Source organism: Elephas maximus, chromosome 11 (assembly GCF_024166365.1).
Source record: "Elephas maximus indicus isolate mEleMax1 chromosome 11, mEleMax1 primary haplotype, whole genome shotgun sequence".
Lineage (NCBI taxonomy): Eukaryota > Metazoa > Chordata > Mammalia > Proboscidea > Elephantidae > Elephas > Elephas maximus.
The window spans coordinates 115,979,764-115,993,715 of NC_064829.1; the positions used below are offsets into that span (position 1 = coordinate 115,979,764).

General features: G+C 40.6%; 1 protein-coding gene across 2 annotated transcripts in view; it reads left to right on the forward strand.

Moving 5' to 3' along the window:
* The window catches only part of LOC126086089 (zinc finger protein 585A-like), a 41,811-nt gene that overhangs the window by 732 nt on the left and 27,127 nt on the right, over positions 1-13,952 (forward strand). For both annotated transcript variants that reach the window (XM_049902166.1, XM_049902167.1), the window contains exon 2: positions 2,365-2,579. In XM_049902166.1, coding sequence (XP_049758123.1) covers positions 2,508-2,579 — 72 coding nt within the window. In that variant the 5' untranslated portion in view covers positions 2,365-2,507. The remainder of the gene's footprint in view (positions 1-2,364; positions 2,580-13,952) is intronic.

The following is a 13,952-nucleotide window of genomic DNA, read 5'->3' on the forward strand; positions in this document are numbered from 1 at the left end:
TTTTTTTTTTTGGTCTTCTTAATTACAGAGGAAGGTAAACTACTGACACTGGAAAGATGATATGTTCACCTGTCTTTTTTGTTAGTTTCTGCTTTATATATTCGAAGCTATATTATTGGGAACAGTTACACATATTTTTCATAATAGATATGTTTAAGTGACTAAAAGGATATTTTATCAATTCAAGCTCCCACCAACAATGTTAACTGAATTTCTCAAGTGCTTTCTAGCACTGGATATTGTTCCTTTTTTTGTTTTTACCATTCTGAGGTAAATGGTAACTAATTGCACTAATGCATTTTTCTTTTAACAAAAGTTCGTGTTTTTTCTGTTACTGCTATTTAAATTTCCTTTTCTTTGAATTTTCATATTCTTTGTCCAGCTTTTTTCTACTATCTTTATTTCAATTTTAAGGTGTATTTTCAATCTTAAGGTATATTTTAACATAATTAAGAAACATCAGACATATATGTTTTTCTTTTATAGGTTCTGGGTTTTCTCTTGTGTATAATAATTTCCCTCCCACCTTCCCAGAATGTTATACAAATGCATTTACCTAAAGTTTAATATTCTTTGGGGTTTTTAAAAATTAGATACTTAAATGTTCAGTCCTTCTGGAATGGAGTCTCATGTATGGTGTGTGGTGGGGTTCTAGTTTGTTCTGTTCCAGGAGGATGGCCAGTTATGTCAGTGTCATTTATGTAATGAGCGTTTGGGCACGCTCAGTTAAATGCTATTTTTGTCACTTATTTAAATCAGTATTGCCTGGTTTATTTATTGATTTTCTTGTTTTGATTTTATTTTAATAGTAAGTTTTAATATCTGATAGTGCAAGTGCCCCCTCAGTATTCACTTACATCATTTTCTTGCACAATTATGCTTTAATATGAACCATAAAATCAATTTACCAAGTTAGAAAAAATTGGAATTACATTACTTAAATATAGTTAAGGATAGATGATCAGTGATTGGCAGATAGTAGCCCTGTAACAAGTTGTTGACAGGCCAGACCTCATGGGTGTTTAAAGGCCCTGGTAGATGTACTGATTCTCAAAGTCGAGGTAGGCCTTGAGAAAGTTGAGTTTACATTTGAATTCTTGTCAGAAGAGGATTATCTTAGGTATCTAGTGCTGCTATAACAGAAATACCACAAGTGGGTGGGTTTAACAAAGAGAAATTTATTTTCTCACAGTTTAGGGGAATAGAAGTCCTAATTCAGGGTGCCAGCTCTAGGGGAAGGCTTTCTCTGTTGGCTCTGGGGCAAGGTCCTTGTTTTTTGGCACCTTGATGATCTTCATGTAGCATAACATCTACCTTCCCCTATCTCTGCTTGCTTCCTTGCTTGTTTAATCTCTTTTACATCTCAAAAGAGATGGGTTTAAGTCGCCCCCTACATTGATACTGTCCATTAACATAACAAAGAATGCATTCTCAAACGGAGTTACAACCACAGGTATAGGGTTAGGATTTACAACATATTTTTTGGGGACACAGTTGAATCCATAAGGAGGGTGGTCTGTGTAGGTTGCCATGGATACACATCCACTGGCAAGGAGTTCAGTCGTGGTCACCCACAGCCTGAGCTCTTTGAAGTCAATAGGAAATGGCAGTAACATTTTGGGGCTACCCTGAAGAAGGTTCCCTGTGGCAGAGTGGCTGAGGGTCTGTTGCATAAGGCCTTGCAGGCAAGATTGGAATCCCTGGTTTCCACTTACTCAATGTGTCCTTGGACCTATTACGTACATGTCTAAGCACCACTGTCCTCTTCTATAAAAGGTGTGAAATAATAATTGTAACAACACTTAGCTGACAGGATTGTTGTGAAAATGGAGTACCTGAAAAGTGTCTTTGCACCTTGCATGGTAACTGCTGATACGTGCTTCTTGTGTGCCGTGGAGGTGCTGAGTACTTTACAAGCATCGTCTCATTTAACTTTCATAACTCTGTGATGTAGGCATTTTCATCTTCATTTTTGAAATTAAAACTGAAGTAACTTCTTTATATTCTGACAGCTGAATGGCGGTAGAGCTGCAGTGCAAACCTTCAGTAATGTTACTGTACTCTTGTGGTTTTCCCATGACTAATTCCTAGACAAGGTTTTGTTAGACTTTATATTCTCCGCAGCACTGCATCACCTGCAGACTAGTTAGAAGTGCACATTCTTGAGCCCTACACCAGACCCACTGAATCCAAAGCTATGGGGTGAGGCCTGAGAATTTGTAGCTGTTTTAACAAGACTTTCAGGTGATTCAAATTCATACTCAAGTTTGAGAGCCACTGTATTGTCAAACTGTTATGTGGGGGCCTGCACCTTGGTGTTCCCAGAAAATGTTTATGACCGACCATGTGGACATGTCTTTTCAGGTTTCTTTGTGTTTTGGGGGAGCCTTTGGGCCAGATCGTCCTCCAGACTCTAGCCCATCTTTCCCTAGCAGCTCTGGTTGAGTTACAGATGTCCATCAGGGTTCAGGCTGCTGAGAGAAGAAGAGTTGAAGCCCACTGTGGACATGTCAGCTCATTGGACCTTGCCCCAGGAATCCTTGGTCCTGGCTCCAGAGGAACATGGCAGCTCACGTGAGGTGAGGAGGAGGAGGAGCCCTGGGGTGGGAATTCATCTTGGGAGAGCTCTCTGATCTGTCATCAGAACCTCAGGGCAGAGGCACACTGGCCACAGAAAGCAGCCAGACTCTAGTCCTGCTGCTCCTGACATAAATCTTGATTATCCTGTCAAGAGCGAGTGACACATGGCTAATGTCTCAGCCTCTAGAGGCCAATTGTGTGGTAGTGGAGAGGTGGGATATCGAGGAAAAATGTCATTTATATCACCCTCACGCTGTATTGATCTTTTGGCTGAGAATAGAATTGCTGGTTAGAAATCACTTTTGTGCAGGGGTTTGAAAGTCCTCATTTCTTCCAAAACTGTCTCCCGATACACAAACATTTTTTCTTGTCTTTCTGAAATTTCTGTTTGTCAGACATTGATTCTCCATCCTATTTTCCTCCACTCTTTTCTATTTCTTTACTCTTCTCTTTCTGTTAAGTCTCTCATTACTGCTGTCAACATATTCATTCACTTTTAATTTTTAAAAGCTCTCATTTCCCCTTAAACATTCCTTTCTGTTAACATACTGTTCTTATTCCATAGATGTAATATTACTTCTTATCCCTCTGAAGATATTGTGAGAGTTTATTACGCATAATTTAATTTTTTGAATACATACATCTACTTCAAAAAACTAAATAAATAGAAAAAGCAGTACAGGGAAAAGTGTGTTAGTGAGGGAGGGGACTGTTGTTTGCTTACCTCTGACCTTCATCTGCTCGCTCCAGTACAGATGACCAATTTTATTAGTTTTATCTGATTGCTTAGTTTCTTTACACACATAAAAATAACAGAGATTTTTTTTTTTCTCTCCGGTTCATAAAAGGTGGCATGCTAGACATAATTTGCACATTGCTTTCTTAACTTCTGTTTGGCAAAATACATTATGAACAATGCAGCAGTGGACATTCCTGTCATGTCTTGTTTTTCTATTGGATGTGTAAGAAGTGGTAGCATTTTAGTTCAGGATTTTGGTCTAGGGCAGTGAGCTGAATCTCAGTGCATCTCCACTTCTGTTGCTGTTGGGTAAGTGTGTGATTGGGTATCTTAATAATTTTGTCTAGAACATAGGGAGAATGGAGTGAAGCTAACGGTATAATTGGTAAAGAAGCAGCATTCACTCATATTAGCCAGAATAAGGGGGAAGTTGGTCACTTTTGTGGTTTGAATAATGTTTTTATTTTCCCACCAAATACTTAATTATCATTTACCACATTTTTACTTCTAGGTGTTAAGATTTTCATTAAAAAAATTCTAATTTTAATAAAATTGGGATTGCATAGTTGGAGAGATTTATCTGCATTAATTCAGCTTTTTGGAATGTCATTATTAAATGTTTTGGGTTTGGGGGCACAAATTCTATGTTTAATATTTCTTACCGTTCCATAAACCAAAAACCAAACCCACTGCTGTGGGTCCGTTCCGACTCATAGAGACCCTGTAGGACTGAGTAGGGTTTCCAAGGCTGGAATCTTGTCGGAAGCAGACTGCCACAGCTTTCCCCGGCAGAGTGGCTGGTGGGTTCCAACCGCTGACCTTTCCGTTAGCAGTTGAGGGCTTAACCACTGTGCCACCAGGGCTTCTTTAATGTTCCGTAGGTACTTGAGGAAAAATTTGTTTTTAGAATATAGAATTTCATATATATCATTGGATTTCTCTTACATAGCTCTGAAGTTTTTAAACTGTTTCTCATTTTTTCCACTTTATCTCCTGGAGTTGGGAGGTATTATTAAAGCCCCCCACCATGATATTTCTATCTATGTTCCTATAGTTTCTGTTTGTAAATTTTGATGCTGTGTAATTTGGTGGAGTGATAGCAACGGCATCTGAAATTCACTTTGGATTGTGTCTTTGTCATATTTAATATTTTTCCCCAGTATTCAGCTCTGTCCGATATTAAGTTGGAGACCTTTGCTTCCTCTCTGTTAGCATTTCCAGATAGGCCTTTGCTTGTATGCTGTCATCTTTCAGACCTCTTTTTCATTTCTTCTCTACAGCAGCGGAAAGCTGCATTTTGTGTTATGTTGTGATATAGGTGCTGCTTTTTATATCTTACACTATATATTATGTATTTTTGCTTTGTTTTATATTCTTTCTGGTAATTCGGAAGGCTTGAGCTCATTTTTGTTTGTTTGGTGCTTTTAGTGTCTCCTTTTTAACTTTATTCTAATCCCTTAAACAATTTATTAAATTTGCACTGTGAATAATGATGAAAGTTATATTCTTCCACTTAAAGGATTCTTTTATTTCTTGGACGTGGAACTCTGTTTTTGTTTTGCTTTGTATTATCCTTTAAACATCCTTATTTCCGTTATTTCCGTTTGATGTTGCTCACTTGTCTTAATCTGGTCTTTACTTTCGTGTTTTGGTAGTGTCTTTCCTTTCAGGAAGGTCTTCATTTCTTTGTTGCTTTTTTTTTTTTCCACTTAGGTCTGCCAATTTATTTTTCAAAAATGTAAATAGCCATTTCCTTACTCCACCTATTCATTATTTCTTCCTTGGATTCTTATATCTCTGTTTGTTTTAAGGAGTTAATTGTTTTAGTGAATTCCTTGAATTCATAGTGGGTGTGTGCCAGGTGTAACCTGTTGTCGCCTAGTTGATTCTGCTCCTTAAAAGCCTTATGGGGCAGTTCTACTCTGTCCTGTAGGGTTGCTATGGGCTGGAATTGAGTAGATAGTAACGGTTAGGTAGGTAGTATGTGCAACGTGTGGGATTGCCTTCCGTGGCCTTCGTTCTTGGTTCTTTCAGGCTGGACCAACGCCTGTGATACAGTGAGCTCCCTTTAGTGGCCTTTTGCCCTTGGTGTTTGAAAATTGACCTTAGGGTATTTCCTAAGTTGTTGACTACCCCTGAGGGTTTGTTAGTTTTGCCTGGTCTGGCTAGGGAACCCCTTCAGGTAATTGAGAAGTAGCTTGCCCGTTAACTGGCAAAGGAGCAAGAGGACTGGCTCATAAAGGCCCTGTAACATGGAGGCTCAGATGGAGTTTTCTGTTTGACAAGTGCCAGGAGGCATGGTGCATCCTTTGGAACATGGAAGCCTGTCCTGGAAACCCTCCAATCTGGTTAAAAGTTGTACCAGATGGAGCTGTACAGGTTAAGAGCTGGGCAGACTGGAGAGCAGCAGGCAGCCAAGAGCAGAGAAACAGAGGCAGTGCCCAGCCAAGAGTGCTTGAGGTGGTGGCACATGGCTGAGGGTGAGGGACAGGAGGTGCTGTGCCAGGAGAGCCATCCAAGGTCCTGACCGAAAGCTGGTCCAACAGAGAGCTGTCTGAGGACCTGATTGAGAGCGGCTCTGATGACAGCTATCTGAAATTTTGACGGAGCGCTATAAGAGCTCGGAGAACTCTTAAGAGCTGCACTGGCAAGGGGCATCTCTACTCCAAGAACTGCACTGGCAGGGAGAAATTCTGCTCCAAGAGTGATACAGAGCATTTTCTGTTTGGTGAGAGTGAACATCTGTTCTTGGGAGGGTACGCATGTCCTCTTGAGATGTTGCCGCTCCGAGTTGGGACCCCTCCTGAACCTCACCCTGTGCATATTTTCAATATCCACTTCAGTTATATTAAAGCTTACCACAGGTGTGTTTCCAGAGAGCTCTGTAAATCATTCCAGTGAATTATCAGACCTAAATGGAGTAGTTGAGGCTGGTTGGTCTGAAGTAGAGGGAGTTAGGTGGACTCTGAGCTTGTGGCTGGCACTCATTGACCTAGACTGGGTGTCTAGAGATGAGCTGACCTCACCCTGGGTGACTAGGGATGAGATGACCTAGGCCTGGGTGTCTAGGGATGAGATAGAAAGGCTACCTGGGCAACTGGGGTCTGAACTGACCAGGGAAGGGAAGCTAAGATGTCCAAGTGACGAGTATGGAATAGAATGGAATATACCACACAATTTGACATCAGAGGTGAGTGGGTGATCTTAGTCTTCCTGGACTAGTTTGCACAGTTGATGCTGTGAGCGGGATAGGATTGCTGAGTGCAAATTCCTGCTACACACAAAATGTTTTCCTTTTTACTGTGTGGCAGTGTATTTCCAGTGTGTTTTCTCAATCTCTCGTTTTTCCATCATTTTTGATTATAGTGTCTTTATACACCAGGAGGTGTTTACTATTATTTTTCAGTGAGATTTATTTCTGGACAAACTGTTTCCAGTAAGTGTGTTTGGTGAGGAGTCAAAACCATGCTCCAAACTAACGTAATACCTTCCTGATTCCTCATTAAGTTCTTGATGGTAGGGTATTTTGTGTGTGGAGGTTGGTGTGTGTGGGGTGTGAACATGTAGTTTGTGAAAGAGAAAAATTAGAGCACGTGTGTTCTTTTCGAGTATACAGGGAACATTTTCAAGGAAATACCAGTGTTCTAAACCCCAGAAACAGAATTAGTGCATCACAAAGAAGCAGACTATAATCTCTGAATACAATTAAATGAAAAAACCAAAAAGATAGCTTTCAGTCATAATTTTAGAAATCGAAAACCACAAGTATCGATATACCGTGTCTCTCCTGAGTGCTCATTCCCTCCTTGAATCTAGTGACCTGCTGTGTTTATGACTCCTAACTTTCATCTCCACACTGTCTCTCCATCTAGGTGACTGGTGTACATCCTTGTGTATGTTCTGTCATCTAAATCACAATATGTGCAAAATTTAATTCAGTGTTCCTTTCCTCCTTCCACATCCTTTTTCTCTAGTCTTCAGACCCATTTATGGCACCAGAATCTACACAGCTGCACAAAACTGACAACTGAGAATTAAATTTGAGTTCCTTTTTCTCATCTTCACGATTGAGATCAGTTCTGCCCTGTTAACAAGTAATACCAATTACTTCTACATCCTTGTTAATACTATAGTCTTGCTTTAGGTATTTATGTTCTCTCATGTGAATTGTAGAGTAGGTCTCCTGACCGGCCTTTCGGTCTTGCGCATTTTAAGTTATCCTCTATGTTTCAGAATAATCTATTTTTTAGTAATATATTTTTAAAGTTTTTATTCTAAAATAATGGTATATTCATGAGGGGTTGGGATAAATAGTACAGAGAGTCTCCCCTGCTCCAAACCCTGCGTCCAGTTTCCCCCAGTGCTGACATACTGTATAAATATCAAAACCAGACCTGACTCAGATTTCACCAGTTTTACATGCACTCATTTGTGTGTGTGTGTATTTGTTGTTGTTTTTAGGTGCCATCAAGTGGATTCCAACTTGTAGCAACACTATGTACAACAGAGCAAAACACTGCCCAGTCGTGCGCCATCCTCGCTATCATTGCTACATTTGAGCCCATTGTTGCGGCCACTGTGTCAGCACATCTCATCAAGGGCCTTCCTCTTTTTCGCTGACCCTCTACCTTACCAAGCATGATGTCATTCTTCAGGGACTGGTCCCTCCTGATAACATGTCCGAAGTACATGAGATGAAGTCTTCCATCCTTACTTCCAAGGATCACGCTGGCTGTACTTCTTCTGAGACAGACTTGTTCCTTCTTCTGGCAGTCCATGTTATATCTAATATTCTTTGCCAACACCGTAATTCAAAGCCATCAATTCTTCTGGGTTCCTTATTCATTCTCCAGCTTTTACATGCATCTGAGGTGATTGAAAATGCTTTGGCTTGGGTCAGGCACACCTCAGTCCTCAGAGTGGTATCTTTGCTTTTTAACACTTTAAAGAGGTCTTTTGTAGCAGATTTGCCCAGTGCGATATGTTGTTTGATTTCGTGAGCGCTGCTTCTATGGGTGTTGATTGTATTTCCAAGTAAAATGAAACCCTTGACAACTTCGATCTTTTCCCCATTTATCTTGATGTTGCTTGTTGTTCCAGTTGTCAGGATTTTTGTTTTCTTTACGTTGAGGTGTAACCCATACCGAAGACTGCGGTCTTTGATCTTCATCAGTAAGTACTTCATGTCCTCTTCATTTTCAGCAAGTAAGGTCGTGTCATCTGCATATATCAGGTGGTTTATGAGTTTTCCTCCAATCCTGACGTCCCATTCTTCTTCATATAAACCAGCTTCTCAGATTATTTGCTCAGCATACAGACTGAATAAGTATGGTGAAAGGATACAACCTTGACACGTCTTTCCTGATTTTAAACCACTCAGCATCCCCTTGTTCTGTTCGAATGACTGCCTCTTGGTCTATGTGTAGGGTCTGAATGATCACAATTAAGTGTCCTGGAATTCTCATTCTTTGCAGTGTTATCTGTGATTTGTTATAATCCACACAGTCAAGTGCCTTTGCATACTCAGTAAAACACAGGTAAACCTCTGGTTTCAGCCAGAATCCATCTCACATAAGCAATGATATCCCTCATTCCACGTCCTCTTCTGAATCCGGCTTGAATTTCTGGCAGTTCCCTGTCTATGTACTGCTGCAACTGCTTTTGAATGATCTTCAGCAAAATTTTACTTGTGTGTGATATTAATGATATTGTTCAGTAATTTCCATATCCTGTTGAATCACCTGGAAACCCTGGTGGTGTAGTGGTTAAGTGCTACAGCATTTACCAGAAGGTCAGCAGTTCGAATCTACCGGCTGTTCCTTAGAAACTATGGGGCCATTCTACTGTGTCCTATAGGGTTGCTATGAGTTGGAATCGACTCGACAGCAACAGGTTTTGGGTTGAATCACCTTTCTTTGGAATAGTCACAAATACGGATCTCTTCTAGTTGGCTGGCCAAGTAGCTATCTTCCAAATTTCTTGGCATAGACAAGTGAGAGCTTCACTGGATGAATGGAAACGGGGAACCCAAGGTCGAGAAGGGGAGAGTGTTGACAGGTCTTGGGGTTGGCAAACAATGTCACAAAACAATATATGTATTAATTGTTTAATGAGAAACTGAAACCCTAGTGGCATAGTTGTTAAGAGCTATGGCTGCTAACCAAAAGGTCGGTAGTTCCAATCCACCAGGTGCTCCTTGGAAACCCTATGGGGCAGTTCTACTCTGTCCTATAGGGTCACTATGAGTTGGAATTTACTTGACAGCAATGGGGAATGGGTAATTTGCTCCATAAACTTTCACCTAAAGTACAGTAAAAAAGTAAAATAAAGGTAGCCCTTGGCCATCTGCCTGAAAAACACACACACACATTTTATTATGAAAAGATTTAAATATGTACAGAAATAGAATAGTGTAAGAAACCCTTATTCCTCCATACTGTCACTCAGGTTCAGTAGTCATCAGTATTCTACCAGTCTTATTTCATCTAAAACTACTTTCCTCCTACTAGAGTTAAAAGAAACCTTAGACACCATATTTTATCATAAATACTTTTGTACGTATGTATAATAATTCTTTCCCCTTCTTTATGATTGACTTAACGAGTAGGCCATTTTCCCATATCTAAAACAACAGTAATTCCTTAATATCAATACCCAGTTTGATTACATTTCTCTAATAAAAGTACCACATGTGTCTTTGTAATGTCGGTTTGTTTTAATTAAGACCCAGGCAGGGTCCGCAGATCTCATTTGGTTAGTGTGCTTCTTTTTTCTCATTGGATGAGGAAGACCAAAGAAGAATTGATGCGTTTGAACGATGGTGTTGGTGAAGAATATTGAATATACTGTGGACTACCATAAGAATGAACCAATCTGTTTTGGAAGAAGTACGGCCAGAATGCTCATTAGAAGCAAGGATGATGAGACTTTTTCTCACTTACTTTGGACATGTTGTCAGGAGGGACCAGTCCCTGGAAAAGGACATCATGCTTGGTTGAGGATCAGCAAAAAAAAGGAAGACCCTCAACAAGATGGATTGACACAGTGGCTGCAACAATGGGCTCAAACATAGCAATAGTAGGCTTGGACCAGGCAGTGTTTCGTTCTCTTGTACATAGGGTCACAATGAGTCAGAAGTGACTCAATGGCGTGTAACAACAGCAACAATATCGAAAAGATTCCCCTTCATACTATTTATTATGTAATTTATTTATTTTATTGTGCTTTAAGTGAAAGTTTACAAGTCAGTTTCTCATACGAAAGCTTATGCACACGTTGTTATGTGACCCTAGTTGCTCTTCCTATAATGTGACAGCACACTCCTCTCTACCTGTATTTCCTGTGTCCATTCAACCAGCTACTGCCCCCCTCTGCCTTCTCACCTCGCCTCCATATAGGAGCTGCCCACTTAGTCTTACGTGTCTGCTTGAGCTAAGAAGTACAGTCCTCACCAGTATCATTTTATGTCTTATAGTCCAGTCTAATCTTTGTCTGAAGAGTTGGTTTGGGGAGTTGTTTTAGTTTTGGGCTAACAGAGAGTCCAGGGGCCAGTCACAGTCAGACCATTAAGTCTGGTCTTTTTACTAGAATTTGAGTTCTGCACCCCACTTTTTTCTGGCTCCATCAGGGACTCTGTGTTGTGTTCCCTGGTGGGGCAGTCACTGGTGGTTACTGGGCACCATCTAGTTCTTCTGGTCTCGTGCTGAGGGAGCCTCAGGTTTATGTGGCCCTTTCTGTCTCTTGGGTTCATATTTTCCTTGTGTCTTTGGTGTTCTTCATTCTTCTTTGCTCCAAGTGGGTTGGGACCAGTTGTTTGCTAGCTTTTAAGACCCCAGATGCCACTCACCAAAGTGGTATGCAGAACATTTTCTTAATAAACTTTGTTGTGCCAATTGACCTAGATGTCCCCCGAAACCGTGGTCCCCAGATCTTTGACCCTTCCTACCTTTTCCCTCGAAGTGTTTGGTTGAATTCAGGACACTTCTTAGCTTTTGGTTTAGTCCAGTTGTGCTGACTTCCTCCGTATTTGTAATTTATTTTTTGAAGAAACTAGTCATTTGGATTTGGCTGATATTGTTGGTCTTGATATTGTTCAGTATGTTCCTCTGTTCTTCACATTGCCTATGAATTGAATGGTAGTTAGATCTGTAGGCTTGATGAGATTCAGGTTTGATTTTTGTTTTGGCAAGAATACTTCTAATGTGATATAATGAAATTAATTATTGTGTCATGTCAGGAGGCATGTAATAACGGGTTAACTCTTGTTGTGATGTTAAGATTGATTAGTGGGTGCATATATTATCAGCTGATATCCATTATAAGCTTCCCTTCAGCCTTTCACCTATACATTTGAGCATACATTCGTGATTATTGTCTAAATCCATCATTTCATTGTGTTGTTCAGTGCTGTCGAGTCGGTTCTGACTCATAGCAGCCCTGTGTATAACCGAAAGAAACACTTCCCAGTCCTGCGCCGTCGTTACAGTTGTTGTTATGCTCAAGCCCATTGTTGCAGCCACTGTGTTAGTCCATCTTGTGGAGGGTCTTCCTCTTTTTTGCTGACCCTATCTCATTAGGAGTTAACAAAATAATATTCTACTTCTATTCTAACTTCTTCATTTGTTAGTCAGAATCACTCTATAAAGAAGAACTTTTTCTCACCAGATACTTGGCTATCCTTCAGTACACTTATAGAAAAAAAACTTGTAGATACAAATCTGATTATCCTAATTCTTTTACTTAAAGTGTAAGAATCTGTACTTGTTCTATGATAGGTTTTCCCCAAAGCTACCTTCCTGACACATCATGCAGTCTGTTCCCCGATATACAGCACGATTTGCTGTTCCCCAGACTTACGTCTTTTTCTATCTGTAGTATTTGCTTTGTCTTTTCTGGGAAATATCTCCCCACCCTCACTCTGTGTCAGACTTCTCATCTTACAGCTTAAATTCCTTCACTGTAGAGAGTGTAAACTTACTCCATGTAGAATGTACTTTTCCCTCTTTTGAGCCCTCAGTGTGCCTCACCTTTTAAAACCTAGTGAACTTGTGTCTCTTTTTTGTCTTTAAACTTCAGTCTTGTTTATCTTCCAAGTCTTTTCAAGTTGCTAGAAGACTAGAAACTAATAATTCATTTCTGTGTTTCCAGGAGTAGCATAATGATTGATCCTAGATTGCTCAGAAACTAGTGTCACAGGTTGTTCATTCAGTTGCAAGAAGATGTCAAGAGATTTCAATCTTCAGGTTTACATAATTTCGGTCTTTTTAAATTTACTGAGACTTGTTTTGTGGCCTAGGAACCTGCTAAAAGAGCTGTGACATGGGTGGGTTGCTGTCACCCTGAAAAGAGTGACAGGCCCGGAAGGGGCTCGGCGGCAGAGTTGGCGGCAGCAGGCTCAGAAGAGGCCCTGCGGCAGAGTGGTGGTGACAGACGGCAGGGCCAAGAGAAGCTTGTCTTTTTGGTTCTCTGGCCCTTGGTTTTTCTAGCACTGACTAACCATTTGTTTGAGTCTTTGGAGGGACATAAAGATAATTTTCTCTGCAGGAAGCCTTTCCAGATTGTGCTGTTGCAAAGCCTGGGGGAAACAAAAAAACCAAACTCGTGGTAGAGTCGATTCCAACTCATAGTGACCTTATAGGACAGAGCAGAACTGCCCCCATAGGGTTTCCGAGGAGCGCCTGGTGGATTGGAACCTTTTGGTTTGCAGCCTTAGCTCTTAACCATTATGCCACCAGGGTTTCCTGCCTGTCCTGGGAGTCAGCCAGCCATTCTGGGAGTGTGTGCTGCTCTTCCCTGTCCTGTGGTGGGGCCTCAGGCACTTCCTTGGTTGATAAAATGTTCTGATCTGATTTCATAGGTTTTAGGTATTTGGGAAAGGTTTAAGTCTCTGAAGGTCTGCTCAGAGAATCACCCTATTTTTATATCCGTTGAGTTTCAACATGTCTCTTTTGTTATGGAGCCTGTAGGCAATACGTTTCCTTCTCCCCCTTTTTTTAGTCTTGCTGGACTGGGAGGGGACTGATTTCTTCTGAGGATCTCACTTTTTGTCTCTTTTTCTGGCTCCATCCAGACTGATGTTAAGACTTCGAAATAATGGACCTAAGTTTCTCTACTGCTGTCCTAGCCCTAGGGAGCACGGTTGCCTGTTTGTATTTCACAGGGCGGTTGTTCTGCCCAACATTGGCTGTTTCTAGCTCAGAATTACATGTGGCCTGGACAGGTCATAGTGATGGAGAGAAAGATTTTCCTGCCTTGTAGTCTTGCTCTTCCGTCTGCCTTCACCCTGGTGTTTTATTTCTTAGATTAGTCACTAGAGGTCTGAGTCTATCAGTTCCACCGTATCGTTTGTGCTATTTTGTTTCTTAAATTGTTGGGTGATGGAGACACTCAACTACCTATGTCGCCATCTTGGGGGAGGAGCCTCAATCTTCAGTTTTGAACAAAGAATAATTGACTAATACACAAGGAATAGCAGAAGATGTTTCTTAGATGTCTTTATTCCACAAAATACGAAAAACTAGATATTTGATATGCATTGTATATGAAATATCATTAAAAACAATTCCTGTATTACACTCATGTATGTTTTGTCAAAACTTCAAATGGTACACTAAAGATTTGTGCACTTCATTGT